The 17,153-nt window shown below is 39.3% G+C and overlaps 2 protein-coding genes across 4 annotated transcripts in view; both read left to right on the top strand.

Annotated features, from left to right (window-relative positions):
- Window positions 1–17,153, top strand: part of LOC128257891 (connectin) — a 154,190-nt gene that overhangs the window by 83,172 nt on the left and 53,865 nt on the right. For all 3 annotated transcript variants that reach the window (XM_052989135.1, XM_052989134.1, XM_052989133.1), the window contains one exon: window positions 16,662–16,758. The gene's annotated coding sequence lies outside the window, so the exon portion shown is untranslated. The remainder of the gene's footprint in view (window positions 1–16,661; window positions 16,759–17,153) is intronic.
- LOC128257885 (uncharacterized) lies at window positions 5,590–8,730 on the top strand. The gene is given in 2 exon segments (XM_052989122.1): window positions 5,590–6,063; window positions 6,066–8,730. Coding segments are annotated over 2 exon segments (2,922 nt in total). The 5' UTR covers window positions 5,590–5,657; the 3' UTR covers window positions 8,582–8,730.

The following is a 17,153-nucleotide window of genomic DNA, read 5'->3' as shown; positions in this document are numbered from 1 at the left end:
GGTTTCGGCTGTATTCATATTTACGCATGTAAAAGCTATGATAACATTGGCTAGACTCAGGAATAACAAAGTTTGCACGAATTGCGTTTCCACGGAAAATAGATAACCAAAGTGTAGCAGCTGTGAAAATTCTTGTTCTTGAGGTATTGAACTTACGATAAATATTTACATATTTATTTTAAACTTATTTTTTTGATAATTATTTACACAATATGGTAAGGTAACAATTATGTACCTGTAAATTATTGTTTTAAACCTGTAGCTTCAAAGTATTAAAATACAAATTTTACGACTGTAATTCCATGTAACTAAATTAAATTATATTAAAATACGTAAATTAAATTATAATATATTCGAGAAAGAAACCTGAAGTGGGTTTTAATATTAAGTCTTACTACTTGTTCTTATTACTTACTACTTGTTCAGTTATTACTTCTATTATATAAATAAGTTAAAAAAGTATATTTATTTTTTACTTATTCTGATAATTGTTTTCAACTGATTACTTTCCGCTAAAAATGGAACTTAAGGGTTAAAATTGCACAAGCTTAAATCAAATTATTTAAATCGTTCCTAAGCCTCTATATTAAAATTAAATAAAGATGGGGAAAATTGAACCATATGTTCTGAAATTGAACTGAATTTCTTTATTGAGCAGTTAGTAAAATCAAAACACTAATGAAATTGAATAACTTAAAGTGTAAATGGGCGTCTTTAAAATAAGAAAATCTTCAGGGACTACAATTAAATAGCTGTCGAGGCCACAAAAATCCAAATTATCTGTGGAGTATCGCCCCTGCCAGGACTTCACCCCCCAAATCCTGTTGGCACCCCCCTTTGTGGGCTTTTGTGGGCTGTTCTCTGCGTCTGTCTGCGGCCTGCATTTTTCGCCCTTTGCGACGATACAAGCTTTTGCATTGCCAACATTTTTTTGTGTTTTTGTCGCCGCTTTTCCCTTTTTCCTTCGCCCTTCGCCCCGCGGCCGTTCAGGAATTTTCCGCTTTTTGTTTTCGCAAGCAAAAGCTCCTGTGGCCTAAGTCCGCTTGTATTTGCCAATTTTGTGTGCTGCCCACAACAGGAACATCGGTAGCAACAGTAGCTACAACAGCTAGGGAAACAAACAGGAGGAGCAGAACTGCAAGGACCTCGGGGCTAGAGGGCAGGACGAAGAGAAACTAATTTCTTCCCGGGATTTCGGCTTCTTTTGTATCGCTTGGGTGTGTTTGTGTGCGTTTGTGGCTCGCGGCTGAGTTAAGTTTTTCCCATTGTTGTGAGGGTTTTACTCCAGTTTTTCCTTGTTTGCCACTGTTGCTGTTGGCTAGCTTGTTAGCCATCGCCAGCCAGCCAGCCAGCCAGTTGCCCAAATGCCATTTCCTGCCTCCCATGGCCGTAGGCCAAAATATTTAAATTATTATTTTCAGCTCTGCCGAAGAAAGGCAAAATTGATTAGGAAAATAAATGCTACCCGGGGGACTTAACATGCCATTCCAATTTGAGCCAATTTACCCATACTTGCCTCGACAGACACACACTTTCACCTTTCACCTGAGCTGTGAGAAAATCGGAATTCGTTAAGACAAAACAAAAAAAATAAATAAACCATGGAACGATTTCGGCGATGTTATGCTGCAGATGATGCATTTTCTTGTTAATTAGTTGCAGTCTGTTTATGCTGCGTAATTTATGGCATCTGTTTCGGGCTCCAAAAGATGCACTAAAATAAACACAGAATTTATATTCCAAACTATTATTTATTTTAACAACTTTTTAAGCCTTAAATACAATATGTTAGATTAGTGTATGGTATGAAAGTATTTTATATTCAATACAATTCATTTTAAGCCTTAATATATATATTTATTTAAATTAGTCAATCAGAAAGTCAAAAACAAAACTTTAACCAATTTTAAGTGAGTCTGATGCTATTATTTTCATTTCATTTGTAGTATTTTTTGAGTAAGTACTTACCTTTTGCGAGTGCAAGGTCGAAAGTAAACATTTTCAGTTTATTTAAAGTAAAGTGATAGTAGTAAAACAGTAAAAAATAGAAAACAAGTTAATTATATCCATAAAAAGCTCGCATTTATTTTTTGGTTGTTTTAGTTTTCTGCTAAATCTATATATATATGTGCTCTTAAAAATTATAACTATTCTCCAGTGAATACTCAAAATATAAGATCAATAACAATAATGTTATAATTAAATTTTACCAGTGAACATCCAGTTTAAATAGTTCATTTTTTCGTAGTGTAGTTAATTATACGCATTTTCCCTATATGTAAAGTTCACAGAGGCGTGAGGTCATCTGAGGTCTGACTGTCTTGTGTCTGGATATCCGATATAATTCACATTCAATTTCCATTTCCAATCTGTGGCCGCGGCACCCAGGGCATCCACACACTCAGATGTGTGTGTGTGTCGCATCCCAGATGCCGTCAGATGCAGTTGCCCCATCCTCCACGTAATAATCAACCCCTTGTGAGGGGAGATGTTGTGTGGCATCATGTTGTACACTGCCCCTGTAAACAAAACATTCATCAAAATTTTATACACTCAACATGTGCCACGCCTGGCTGCAGTTTCCCCCCGTCGAATTTCGCCCCGGGCTGACAACAATATTGTTTGTGTTTTCGGCTGCCCGCTTCGATTTTGAATGTTCTTTGAAAAATCACAACTAATTAACTTTGCCCATAGCTCCAAATTACGTGGGAGGGAGTTGGGAATGTTGGGGTAAGCAGGGATGTTGCAGGGAGGTGCCATTGCCCTTTGGCACCGGGAAGCGTTTTTTGTGTGGCCTGCTCCTGGCGGCCAGATGTGGGTTGTGATCTCTGTGAGCTGGCTGCTAGATCCCAAATGAAGTTTATAAATAGGCCACGAGTTCGGGGCTGAGGTAGTTTTCGCCGACATCCGGTGGCTTGATAAGAAATCTCCGCTAAATGAGGCCCATCAGCGACAGAGGTGAGTTGCAGCCAGATTTACGGACTCACGGATTCAGGGAAGCGATGTGGCTGGCTGCCATTAAATGTTGAACTTTATCTCCAAGTTCATCAGACTATAAAAAGGAAACTCGAGGGGAATTCATTTTTCTTATTTTCTTATTTTAATTACCGCAGTACTTTCGGTGTTTGCGGTGTTCAGACGAATCATATTTTTATCTACTTGTAAAAGAAAATTTTCAAAGACATTTTTAGTGACACCTTGATAGAAGATTGAATAATTTAAATTAAATTTTAAATAATCAAATTAAGTAGAATGCATATTAAGTTTCATAATTTAATACTAAAATGTATCATTTAATTTGGAAAATATTAGATTTAAATTAGTTCTTTTAAAGGAAAATTTATTATACAATTTATTTAAGTTAAACAGTTATTTTAAAACGAATAGTGCACTACTTTTATCATTATACTTTTTTAAGACCGCACAGTTCCCAGTTTGGTATCTCTTTTAACCATCATTTCCATTTCTCAGTTTAATTCGAGAGGCAAACTTTCGTTAATTGCAACAATCGTGGCTGGCTGTGGAAAAAGTTCATAAAAATGAGTAATTTTGCTGCAGCTCTCGTTTGCATTCCGCGGCTGTGATTGAGGAGCTGATGCTGCTGGAGCTGATTGTTTCCTGGCCACTGCCTCCATTGTGCGTCAGTCAACTTCTGGGGCAACTGTCGATGGGAAAGTCAGATGGCAGCAGTCCTGATCCTGCCACCAGCCATTCACCATTCACCAGGTGTCGCAGACAATGGAGGTATTTATTAAAACAAACTTGGCTCGAATGCGGCACCCTCGTTTGGCCTTGGGCGAAAGTTTAGCTGCAACTTTGGGATGCAAGTTGGCAGGCGCATAAATGTCACTTACGCGCTTCTTGACGCCGCCAACCATTGTGCTCAGTGCCAGTGGACGCAGTCAACTATTGGGGGAATTGCGAAAGTGACAATTTCGACAGGCGCCGGATGGAGCGAGTCCTGCGGGAATCCTAATGCCGAAGTGTAAGTGCAAATTCAGTTTGGTTTCATTTCGACAGGCTGCGGTCGCGGTCGCATTCGCCATTCTCCATTCTCCATTCTCGCCATTCTCCATTGACCAAGTGCTGTCACCATCATCGTCCTGCCTCTGGAGAGCGTCCTGCCGGAGGATCTTTATTAAGTTTTTCGGTTACTTCTCGCCAACGAAAGTTTGCCGGCCCGGCAAGTTTGCCTTCAAGCCGTTCTCACTGTTTTTATACATTTCGGCTTTTGTTTTCTGGTGCAGATTTCATCTAGGCCATCCTCGGGCAAAAGTTTCCCTCTGTGAAGTGTCCTCTGCAAATTTGTTCTCTATCGCCTTGCTTACAAACAACAAAAACATACAATAAAAAATCGCCAAAAGTTTGCATTGGCAGCAAATTAATATTTTTGCAAATATTTGACAAACTTTTTCCCCTTTCAAAATGCCAAGTTTAAAAAATTATTTGCGGATTTCATTGATTTGCTGCTATCTTTCTTCTCCACTTCTAAATCTTCTTTGCCAAGGAAATTGAAAAAAAAAAAAAGTTTTGGTTGACAGTGAATTAAAGTTTATGCAAAATTGTTTGAGGTCACTGACAAATAAAAGAGCTGTGTGTTCATTTGCCTAAACCTACAAGAATTTCAATTTATGGGAATGCTGCAATAAGTATTCAAAAATCGACTCATTTGAGAGTCTTGGGAAAAGCCGGTAGTTTGTTTTATTTTTGCCCAGCTGCAGCTGGAATGCTCGATTGCATTTGAGTTATTGCTAGGAAGCAGATGACAGGACCAGCCCTGCCTCCCTATTCGGACACCTTATGCATATCTGCTCCATATCCTTGTGCATTTCCCTCACATACTGGTACATATTCCATATTTTGGTATTTAACTTGTCGGACAATAAAATAAAGCAAAATTCGCATGTAGTCCGGCCAAGTGGGTCACTAAGGTCCTTCAGTCGCTGCTCTAGTTCCTCGGTGAATGCCACAGGAATTTTAATGTTCGAATTCTCTTCAAGCATTTTGTAAGCCGCTCTGGTCCTGGCCATTCGAAAACAACGTAAGCTGCAGCATGCATCCCTATTTTTACAGGTCCTTTGAAGCAGGATAGTTTTGCACTTCGAAAAACTATCAAAAAATCAATGCAAAAACAAATGTAAATCTATCAAATGCTGAATTAAATTTATTCTTCTGACAAACAAGTCATAGCTTACTAAAAATTAGTTTAAGGCCAAATACTTTGATCTCACTAAGTTTGAAGTAAATAATCAAGCTTGACAAACACAAAAATGTCTTGAAAAATGCATTTCTATAAAAAAGTGTGATTTGTTGTTTAATATTAAGTTAAATATAATAATTAAATATAAAATATATAAGCTTGACAAACAGCTAAATATTTGATTTCCAACTTGTTAAATGTTAAACTAAACATAATTATTAAATATAAAATATATTAGCTTGACAAACAGCTAAATAAATAAGTTTCCAGCTTGTTAAACATTAAATTAAATATAATTATTATATATAAAACATATTAGCTTGACAAACAGCTAAATATTTGATTTCCAGCTTGTTCTCAAGCTAGTTTTATTCCAGTGTGACTATCAATTCTCAGCTGTCGTTTGTACATAAAAAACTTATATATATTTTTTTTCCACAATATCATCGTTGAAAGGATGCAAGAGGACGTATGCCAGCAAGTCATAGCCCGTAATGTGCCGCAGTTGGTGCGATTGCTGCTGGACTCACCCATGGATGGGTGGCGAAAGGATGGTGAAAGTGGAAGGACAGTGGACTCTGACACCTTCGAGAGTTGCCTCAGCTATGCCAGGGATCAGCTGGAGCATCCCGAGGACCAACAGGAATCCTGTCCGGAAGCCGTGTGCCTCAACATGAACCATTTTATGGAGCGCTATCGCAGTGAGGAGTTGCCCGAATTTGCGGACACCTTCAAGCAGCTGGCCAATGTGATACTGATCCATCCGATTTGTTTGAATCACATGCAGAAAAATATGCAGTGGCGCCTGCTGGACTTTATGCTCTCCGTGAACTACAAGGCTTTTCAGGCGGTTCATCGGAATAGTAAAAGATGGAGAAGAAGCGGAAGAGCATCCTGGAGGCTCTCACTCTGGCCACCGAAAGCTCGGCAGTTATTTGTGAAGAGAAGTTAAGGGCTAGTGTTTCCAAATCACACACAATGAGTGCAAAAAGTGCAACCTGTGAAAATGTTTCAGTAGCTCACCGAGAATGCCCCCAGAAAATGACCCAAAGCGCCAGGAGTTTGGTCAGCTCAGAACGTACAGGACGCCTTTGGGATGCTGAAAGTGAACTCAGCTTGGATAATGCCTCCATGAAATCTCTCCCATCTCTGGAACTTACAGACTCGCAGAAAGCACATGAACCATCTACTAATGAAAAACACAAATTTAATAAGATCCAAGTCAAGGAGAACTTTGCCACCAATGAGGCCAAAATGGAGTTGGCACTGAATCTTATCCAGTTGGAGTCCTCAGCCGCTAAGCCCACAAAGGCTGACCTATTCAAAGGTTCCAATGACCTGCTCTCCCGGATTCAAACACCATGGTGGCAAGTTGATATACATGTCTATCCGCAGCCACGAATTTTGGCCAGTAGTTTCAGCCTGGAGTATGGAAATTGGCTGCTCTATCAGCTAAGAGAAAGTCGTTTCTCGGTGCGAAAAACAAGCGAGGAGCAACAGCTTTTGAGAGAACTGATTATACTTTTCATTGCCACTGTGGACTTTGATTATTTTGAGATTTTGGATAATGAACTGGAGTTGCGGAGGGACAGACCACACACTTGTGCCCTCAGTCAGTTGATGGAGGGACCAGTCCTGCCTCCAATCCTCAGCTCCTTGAAAGAAATGCGACACCTGAGGCAATTGATAGAGGTGCATACAAAGAAAAGAATAACTGGTGATCGCTTGGAGACGCTGACTTCTTTCAGTGTGGCTCTGCGGCGACTTCTACGTCCTGTGATGGAGTTTTTGGTTTACTTTGAACGCCGATTGACAAGGGGCATTGAAACACCCACTCTGCAGCACTTTTTGGAGACTTCAAGTGCTCATTTGGAAAGGATACAGTTGCTATATGAACTCAGTAAAAGCAGTATTGAAGGTGAACCTTCGTTGCGAAGCCTGCACATTGTGGAATCCCTGCTTACGTATACTTACAAAATTAGTCCATCAAAAATGCAGCGAAACTTGAGTGCAGCATTACTACTACACTCGTTGCAGGCCTATTGCCAGTTTCTGGACAACTGGTGGTCAACTGGGGAGTTTACAGACTGGCACGAAGAATTTCCCTACCAAAGACTTCTGATTGATGGAAGAACAGAATATGGTCGTAGGAAGATAGAATTGCCAGAAGAAAATCTATTTCAAATCATTCAGCGCCATTTTAATGAATCTCGTGAAGCGTTGGCCATACTCTACGATACCCGTAAAATAGGTGACTTTAACTGCCTGCATGGAAATATATCCCAGACATGCCTGCACAATTCATTGTTGGACTCAGTGCTAAAGGAGCTAACTCCGTATCAGACAGAAAGGTTGGAGGAAAGTGGCCATGCCCCCGATATCCTGGAGCAGTTGAGGTTCATCGATCAGGAGCCAGTGCGTCGAATGTTCTACTCATTTCACATGGAAACTCGACCAGATCCACAACAACCTGCAGATTGCTCTGTTGATCAGTTGCTCCGAAACTTTCAAGCCTCTGCCGACTACGCTCCCATTTCGGAGATCATCTGTCATGAACTTAGAAGATTACTGCATCGACGTTCCTTGTTGGCCAACTCGTATGTCTCAGATCTGGTCAAAAAGTCAGAGGTGGACAAGATAGTAAGGCACCTTCAATCAGTATTTCTTCTCTTAAAGTATGACCTCTGCCGAAGTGAGTTTGAGTTATTCTTTGACTTGCTGGAAAGAAACCTACTAACAATGGCCTCCAATCAGTTGAAAGAGATCCTAGTTTCTCAAGATCCTCGGTTTGGTTATCTGTTTCATATAAGCATAACAGGGCCACATCCTGATTTAATCTACCTAAAAGTCAGCTACGAGCCTTTGCTAAACAGAGTAATAAGCCAGGAGAAAATCGAGCACTTGAACCACTATTTTCGTCTGAATTTGAACCTGCACTTTTCGTTATACCAGCTAAGGAATTTGCCTGTTTTGAATATCATCAAGCCAAAGCGATTGGTTCAAGCTCTGCAAAGCTTAAGGACTTTGATAGCTACTGCCCTTGAAAATCAGCTATCTCATCTTGCAAAACTCCATCAGCCAGAAGGATTTACCACTTTATGTGAGCTAAGACAAAACCACGACATGTTCATGCTTCAAACGGAGGAGAAGCTGCGAGTGGAATTCGAGGGAGGACAATATCCCTTCCGTTTGGAAGATATCCTTAGCCTGAGCAGAGTTTTGAGGTATCGGTGGCTAAGAGCCTGGACCCTCATCAACGACTATAGCAGGCAGAAATCGACTTGCATCTGCGAGGCGAAATACGAGTGGTTGCGGTTCGACTACCTGCAAACCACTTTCAAACACTGCAAGGCGATTGGCTGCTTTCTCGGCCAGAAATGATGTGAGATGTTTTCCGTATCTGTCAGACACATTATATTGCTAGACAGACAGCATGCGATGAAGTTCAGAAAAATATTTTAAAGTTTTTAAATTCCTTATTGTTCTTTGATTTTTTACCAAATATTTTGGGGCTTTAAATTATATATTGTTTATTTTTTAAGTAAAGTAAAAGAATCAGAATAACAAAAATCATTAATGTTATGGAGCTACCTATAATAAATATACCATTAATGTTAAAGATCACATATTACTCTTCTTGGGTTGACAGTGTTCATATATATATATATATTATGAAATGTAATTAAGACATAAAAACATGTTTAGGTTTTGAAATAGATTGAAATATTGATCTGTATATTTAAAGAAATTTAAAGATTTTGATTCGACTGGATTTATTGCTTTCTATTTTGATATTTGTCTTTTGATTAACATAAATAATCTGAATGAAATTGAAAATTAAAGCGAATAATTTTCGCTATGGTTAAACTTTTGGTTTACTTTTTTATCACTTAAATGAATGCAACAAATTATGTATCTTAAATATATGCTCAATTCTGACAGCATTTATCTCTGATTTGTTGCTTAATCGCTTGTTGTCCACCTTTATTATCGTCAGCCCGTCCGCAAATAAGTTTTATCAATTTCCAATGGAAAATGTGCGTCGCCTGTGACTGAAACCGCAAATTAAATCGTTTGGGTGCCGGGCAAAATTTATTTCTAGCGCTCGTGGCGAAAGCCACAAGCTCCACACGCACTGTGTGCAGTGCTAGGATCCTTTAACAAAAAAAAAAATAACCGAAAAATGGAAGCGCGTTGAAAATTAGGACAGGCTATGGCCGCGCCAAATCCAAAGCTAAAGCCAAATCACAGCCAGCAACCGAAATTATTCTGTGGATTTTGCGGCCTCGTCGGTGGGACAGTCGATGGGGCGGTGGTGTGGTGGTGCGGTGGTGCAGCATCGACAAGTGGTGCCAGTAGTGTGGACACACGTTCACACTCCGGGCCATAAATTGCACCGACGCGCCTTGTTGGCCAATAAATACTAAAGTCTTGATATGCCATAAAGTTGGCTGGTGGCTCGACTGGCTGGAGAAGGGGAATGGCTAATTAAAGTTTGTGCCGCATTTTCAAATTAAAAATTGGTAATTTGTGTACAGTTTCCACCTCCAGTTTTTTATGTTTTTTATTGCGTGGGCGGTGATCTCGTTGGTTTATGCCTCTGACATCGGACGATGGCTGTTTTGGTTTGGTTTGGCTTGGTCGTAAAATCTGGACCATAGAGGGACAGGTTTACGGGCGGAACTAGACGTTTTATGGCCTGTCATTTTTTTTTTTTTCTCATTATCTCCGCTTGGCCAGGCCAAAATCGAGCCTTAAATTTGTCATTCGAATGGAGTGACACTTGAAGGGAATTTTCGACACTGACTTGTGCCATTTAGCATATTTAATAAATAATGCAAAGCATCAACACTTTTTTTAATCTCCTCTCAAAGTCACACACACACACGCACACACACTGTATGCTGTGTGGGAAAACATTTTTCATTTCGCTGAAAATTTTCATTTACTTTGCTGGCCACACATTGAAACCACTGCAACCGCATTTGAAAAACATTTTAAATACCTTTTACATTTTTACCATTTGTTTTTATTTCGGCCATTTCCATTTCCCATTTTCCATTTGCCGTTTCTGGCAGCGGAAATGTTTGTGTGTGATTTTTGTGCGGCTCTAACTTAGCAGAGCTTTATTTCATTTCGTTTCCAATTTCATAGAGACTCCCTCACTCTTAACTTTTTTCTGTTTCAGTTTGATTTCAAATTTTTCAATTTAGTGGCATTTTGCTCTTTGGTGGCATTTTATTTAATAACAGAAATTCTAATTAAATTTTTTATTATTTACCCTTTGAGTTAGTTTTTCCGCCCGATCGCACGCTATATTGATTTCGCTATTTGTGTTTGCTTTCGGGCATGGAAAAGTGGTGCGCCGTCTCAGTCGTCACTGATTTAATGATTTTCTCACAGCCCTGCTAGAGTAAATAGAGTATGTTTACTTATTTGCCATTGGCAGGCACCCAATAAAAAGGGGAAAACCCTTTGTGCCCCGTGCCACTTTTCAATAAAACAATCAGCTGTCAAAAAAATAAATAAACATGGTGGAATTTTCCGGCGTAATTGGAGCGGGTATTTGTCGCAGGACCACCGACGTTGATTTGCATGTCATTAACACACAAATCGAACGGAGCTACAGGCGTCTAAAAATAAATGAGAATCGGGGTTCGACGGCTGCAACCGCGTAAACAAGCCGCCACTAAAAATATCACATGTCATCCCAAGGATGAGACGGAAATTCTGGAGGCGACTAATTAGTGCCAACAGAAGGAAGTCCCACAATACAGTATAGTATTGTGTGTGTGTGTGTGTGTGTGTGTGTGGGCGAAACGCAGTCAATATTGATGCGGCTGGAAAATTATCCCACAGACTGCCGACATTTTCCCATGAAAATGTTCTGAATTATTAGTCTTTGTGCCCATGGCCACATGGGAATTTTAGTGTAGAGCTCAGAGCAAACAAGCTAAAGTTCTTCAAATCGCCAGCCCAAAAGCACTCCAAGTGGCAACTTATCCGAGCACAATCAAAGCCCGACAACAGGTGCCAAACAGACCGACGACTTTCGGAGCAGGTGCTCTTGTTTTCCGAAATTCATGTGCACTTTGCTTTCGTCTTTTTTTTTCGGTTTGCATGAGAAATGTAAACAAAACTAGGTATTTTGTTGAATTTGGGGGTTGGGGAGCAAGTGTAACTAAGCCTTAATGGCCATGGTAACAGCTCGTATCCCGATCTACCAAACTGCATCCTGCAAGTTGTTGCGGTCCATGGGTTGCCAAAAGTGCAGGAGACTGGCAGCCAATGCCTGTAGTTCAACTCCCAACAAAATTATTAATATGACTTAGGGGAGCGGGAACTACAACTGGCTGGCACCTCATGCGGTTTCCAAGACAGCCGACGATGCATATGCCTCGGCAGGATGCGTTTTCACTCATGTCCTGCCAGTCCGGGCACAAATTATGCCTAAGCCCTGCCAACTGCTCGACGAAAAATTATATCTAATGCAGACAACGAAATTTGTAATAATTTGGTTAAGTTTTCTGGAGAAAATTAAAAAATGTTCAACTTCAATGTTGGTAAAATATTATTAATAAATATTAATAATAAATATATTTAGAAAATTGAATGACCTAAGTCTTGACTCATTGAAATCAAAATTAGTTAGTAAGTTTATCTCTTCAAATGAAAAGTTAAATTACATTTTTTTCAAGTGTTTTTTGTGAGTTTTGGGAGAGTGTGTGTGTGTAGCTTTCAGATACTCGCACTCAGGCACTAAATTTGCTGAACATTATTTAGTTGTTTGAGGCGAACGGCGTCTTTGTCTCCTCGTCCGACGATTCTGTGATCTGTTTGTGGTTACGGGATTACGGCTTTCCAGGCTTATACTGTATATATTATTTAGTCGTATATATAGTGGTGGTCTTGAGCAGTACCACGCCCATGTGCCGGGTAAACGAAACCGCCTCCGCCTTTAGTTGTGTTTGAACTTCTGCCGAGAGTTCGGACTGTGCTGAACTTCAAGGTGAGTTGGAGCTTTAGTTTAGTTTCAGCTGCAACGTCCAACATTATCCCCACCTTGTTTACGCATTTGTGCTGCGATTTTTTTACTACTCCTGCTGCTGTTGTTAGCTCCTCGCCCTCAACAAGTTTATCGCAGCAACTCTCCGACTCTAATTTACATAACCACGCAAATTAGTTTTGCGTCTGCTGCAGTTTTTATCTGCTCCCAACTTTGTCACGACCCTCCCCGTATGCCCCGCCCCCTTTTATCCCGCCGCCCACCTCTCACCGTTCTCCGCCCACCGACATCGCAACTTAAATTTAGTTGCCAAAGTTATTTAAACTTTCCATACCCTTCTCTGTGGGGCACTGCAATTATGGGCAGGAGTTTGCCAGGAAGGAAGTTAAGGTGAAATCTTCAGGTGTTAAATTTGAAAGCTTTCAGTTTAGAATCTCTGCCTTGAAATTGCATCTAAGGTCGTTTGGAAAAAGCTGTTTATTTTAATGATAACCATCAAACTTCAACAGGAACTAGGGGCGAATTCCGAAGGAAAAATCAAAAAAGTTAGTGCCAGAGAATGTTGTTTCAAAAATTTTAATCTTATTAAATTAAATACTTAATTTGGAGCTGTAATACGTTATTTATTTAAAAAAGAATGTGGTTCTTTACATCTAAAGAGTTTATTTCTTTAAAAAAGAGTATAATTCATCCAGCTTGAATGTGCTTCTCATATTTTTTTCACTTTTTGTGAATCTACAATTTTTATTTTATATTTTTTTTTTTACTTTTGGAAAAATGAATTTTGTGAAACTTTTTTGGCTGCTGCCCCGCGCCCGTAATTTTAATAGACACAGACCCCTTCACCTGTCGACTGCGAAGGGGGTCTTGTCTCGTAGTTAAGACAACAATTCATTTAACATAGAAGCAGACTTCCAGCCTCCGACTCCCCAAAAAACTTTACAGCCCCCTGCTAACTCGTTTTTATGTATTTTTATTTTTTTTTTTTTTTTGGAAAAGTTTTGCTAATGGCCCCCTGAAAGGCACAGTGGTTGGAAAGCCATTTACAAATTAAGCTTATGCTATCTAAAAATAGCACTTGATAGGAAAGCTGTACCATTTTACTGGCTTACAAGGGGAGTATATCTTGGCTTGGCTCCACTGTACCACCGATCGGGTATTGTTGGACAAGTTTTATATGGGTTTATTGTGGGCTTCCCAAAACAAATGATTGATAGTCCAGTCAAAGGATGTTTGTAATTTAAATGTAGTTGCTTCAATTAGGCTTCAAATGTTGCCTGCTTTCGACGGCCCAGCTAATTGCGTTTTTCGTAAAATATAAACAAATAGATACAGGAACTCAGATACTGAGAATGACGAGCTATGATTTGAGTGCACAGAGGAAAAAAAACTACAAAATCAGTTGATACTTGAGTAATTTCTTTGATTAAATTGTTACGCACGAGAGTAGAAAAATAAATAAATACAATAATATTTTCGGTTAAAATCTCTGCCATTTGAAATATTTATAAAGAAAATTTAAACGTATTTTAAGATGTGCTATATTTTAAGAAGGTATAAGTGAAAAATAAGAACTTTAGTAAATTCTTTAATTAAATTGCTTAACATGACAGTTAAAAAATAAATAAATTAAATAATATTTTCGGTAAACATCTTTGCGATTTGAAATATTTATGCAGGAAAATTTTGAACATATTTTAAGACATCTATTTTAAAATGGTATAAATAAGTTTAAAATTATTTTTAAATCAATTGTTCAAAATATCAATATTATATTTTTTGCATTGTCTTTTAATATCGACACAGTCTTTAATAGCTATAAATGGTATGAATATGATGGAAAAAACCTGAAGACATTTAAAGATTTTCACCATTTAAGAGAGATATATATGTACAGATCTTAGATTAGTGTGGTATTTTTCGCTGTGCGGTGGCACATTTGCGGTCAAGGGATGCCATTAGCGGATCCTAAACCACTTTCGGGGGGCGAAAGGGGACTCGAATCGGGTGCAGACTTTAAATAGAAATGTTTCCTGCAATTTGGCGAAGGCGGAACCAAATCAGGTTGCAGGTTGCACTGCGACGACGAGGCTGGCGGAAGTTATTTTTGGAACGTGCTACAGAAAATGTAGCAAATTGAAAGAAAAGTCAGAGGTGCCCCGCCCCCTGACCCCCATTTTCCGTGGCCCAGTGCCCTGTTTACACCCCACCCTCTTGTCACCCCCTGCCAACATCCATATGCTTTTGTGTATTTCCAACTCGTATTTGGCTGCTTTTGCTAACATTTCTGTTTTTTTTTTTTTCGGGCTCTCCGTTCTAAGCGATTTTCTGCGATTTCTTTGCAAAGAGTTTTGCCGAGAGAGTATGTATCCATGCGTGTACTTAAAGTTGTCTATTTGCTAGTTGTTGTTACTACTGTTAATGTTGTCTGACTGTGTGAGTGTGAGTGTGTGTGTGTGTTTTGTGTGCCAAGAGCTGCATTGAAAATGAAAATGTTCGCACAGTTTTCCGCACAGTTGCATTTTCACTATGCAGTCGCTTGGCGCGGCTCAGTTACTTGATACAGTTTTTCTCGGCTCAGCTCCCCGCTTGAAAAATTCACCCTCTTTTTTTTCGCTGCCTGCAATTTTCTTTCGATTTTTTTTCGCCCTGTCTTGGTGTGTGTGTGAGTGTTTATGTCGCCCTCTGCTCTGTTTTTTCTAGCACTGCACCCATCTTTAGTATCTTGTTGTTTTCTATGCTCATCTACTCAGTCGTGCGCTTTGTACTCCGCTCAGGATCCTCCTGATTTTTACATTTTAAATGCGCTATCTGATTTTTTGTTCGGCTCATGCAGCATTCAAAAGCTTGCGACGGAGTTAAAAGTTGAGATTTCAAATGGGTTTGTGTGCACATGTGACTACCGACTGCTTTTGGGGTATTCTGGGGGCTAAAAGCAGCCGGATGAATACTGAAGGACATCAATTTTCAATGGAAACTAAGGGGACAAATATAGAGATATGTAGAGAGAGATAGAGAGAGAGAACTGGTTGGCTGGGCCAAAAATTTGGCAAATGAGTCTTCCCAGTTGCTGGATAATTATGACAAATAACCAAGTAAACGGCATAAGTAAGTAATGCGATAAGAATTTCTGATAAGCTCTCGACTTTGGCCAAACCTCCGCCATGGCAATTAGCACACAAACATGAATCATACATACACACATACACATATCCACACAAGGAGCCAGGACTTTCAGGACTTCCAGGACTTCCAGGACCTGCAGATCCTGCTGCCACGCCCCCTAATCCGTCCAGCCCCATTCATGCAACTAATTTGATTTTTTTCCTCGCAGCTCTTTCAAGGGAGCTTACCCATTTTACCCATCTGCCGTACTATAGTGCAGCAAAAGAAAATATTTTCATTAGACATTTTGTAAATATGAGCAGCTTTCGCCGGGGATTCCAACTTAAGGCAATGGCAAATCATTTCAAAAGATAGAGAGGGAAGCAGCTCCTCTGAATTCAAACATAAGCCACGGTGGAATGGGCCAAAAGGATGGTGCATCTGCTGCCAGAAACGACGACGATGATTCGACGCTTTTCCCGCGGCAGCAACAATTTCATCCAATTATGAAGAAGTCCAAATGCGCTTGTAGAAAAATCAGAAATTTAAACATATTTGCTTGGGAGACAGACGTTGGCAAGGGCCAGAGATACATTTCATAAACAAAAAAACATTGAAGAAAATAAATTGTAAAATACTTCTTGGGATTCTTTTCAAATAAAAATACTTTTAACAATATTTGCGTTTCATATTAATAAACAAGTAAACTGCATTCTTTAGGTATTTTTTCCCCTTTCTTTATTTATTTATTACAATGGATATGCCTCTCTTAAGAATTATAAGTACAAAAAATTAATTAAAAAAATTAATTATAAGAAGTTTTATGAAAAGACGAAGTATTATAATCCTGTTTCGATTAAATATTTTTTAAAAATTAATTTTGAAAATGCCAAAACTTAATTTAAAAGTAAGTCATAAGAATCAACAATAGTCTTAAAATACCTTCAACGATATTTTAGTCATTTAATAATAAAAACCTAGGTAAATATCATCTTTTTAAAAATCATGCAAGAATATGTTTTCACATGAGCTCTTATTAGTATACTTATAAAAGAAAATACAAACATAATTATAAAACCTTTTCAAAATCTATTTTACAAAGGGCTTAATAAGAAAAAAAAAAACAAAAACTAAACAAATTTTAATCCTATTTCAAAGCTGTAAACCTATTTTATCAAAGTTTTTCCTAATCAATTTAATCGGAAAACCTGGGGTGCAAATCGACCCATGCCTTTGAAATTAACCCCTAAAAGTCTCTGGCTTAAGCACTACAGACTCTAACCCAACTGCACTCCACTTGAAGCCGGCAATCTAATTTAAGTAAATGCTTTTCCACACTTTTCATTGCAGCTCCTCTAACGAGTCCCCGGCGATTGTCTCGTCCTCCGAAAACTCAGCAAACTCCGCACACTCCGCATTTCCCTGTCGATTGGCCCGAGGCTTTCGGGTAAGTCCCAAGCTGAAAGATACATTTTTGATTACCCCCGAGCTGCAATTGTTCATCGACGGGCCAGATACTGCTACACCAGATACAGACACACACCTTTTCCTTTCGCTTTTAATTACTGGGGCGGTGGCAGAGTTAGCAAGGTGGCAAGGTGGCAAGGTGGCAAGTTGGCTGGGCAGACTTTTTCCAACCCCCGTTCGAGAGCCCTAACAGTTCATAATTAAATGAAAATTTTGCCGTATTATTTCGAGCGTGAATTTCAAGAGAGTGTGTGTGGGAAGTTTGACGAAATTTCGCACGTGCTCTGCACTTGGCACTGGACGATTCGTGGACGTGGACTTGTAAATATTCATTACAGTTCCGTATGTTCCACGAATTCTACAAATGGCAGTTGC

The sequence above is a fragment of the Drosophila gunungcola genome (assembly GCF_025200985.1).
Source record: "Drosophila gunungcola strain Sukarami chromosome 3L unlocalized genomic scaffold, Dgunungcola_SK_2 000002F, whole genome shotgun sequence".
Taxonomy (NCBI): Eukaryota; Metazoa; Arthropoda; class Insecta; order Diptera; family Drosophilidae; genus Drosophila; species Drosophila gunungcola.
The sequence above is the reverse complement of the archived record's forward strand: the minus strand, read 5'-3'. Positions and strand labels throughout refer to the sequence as shown.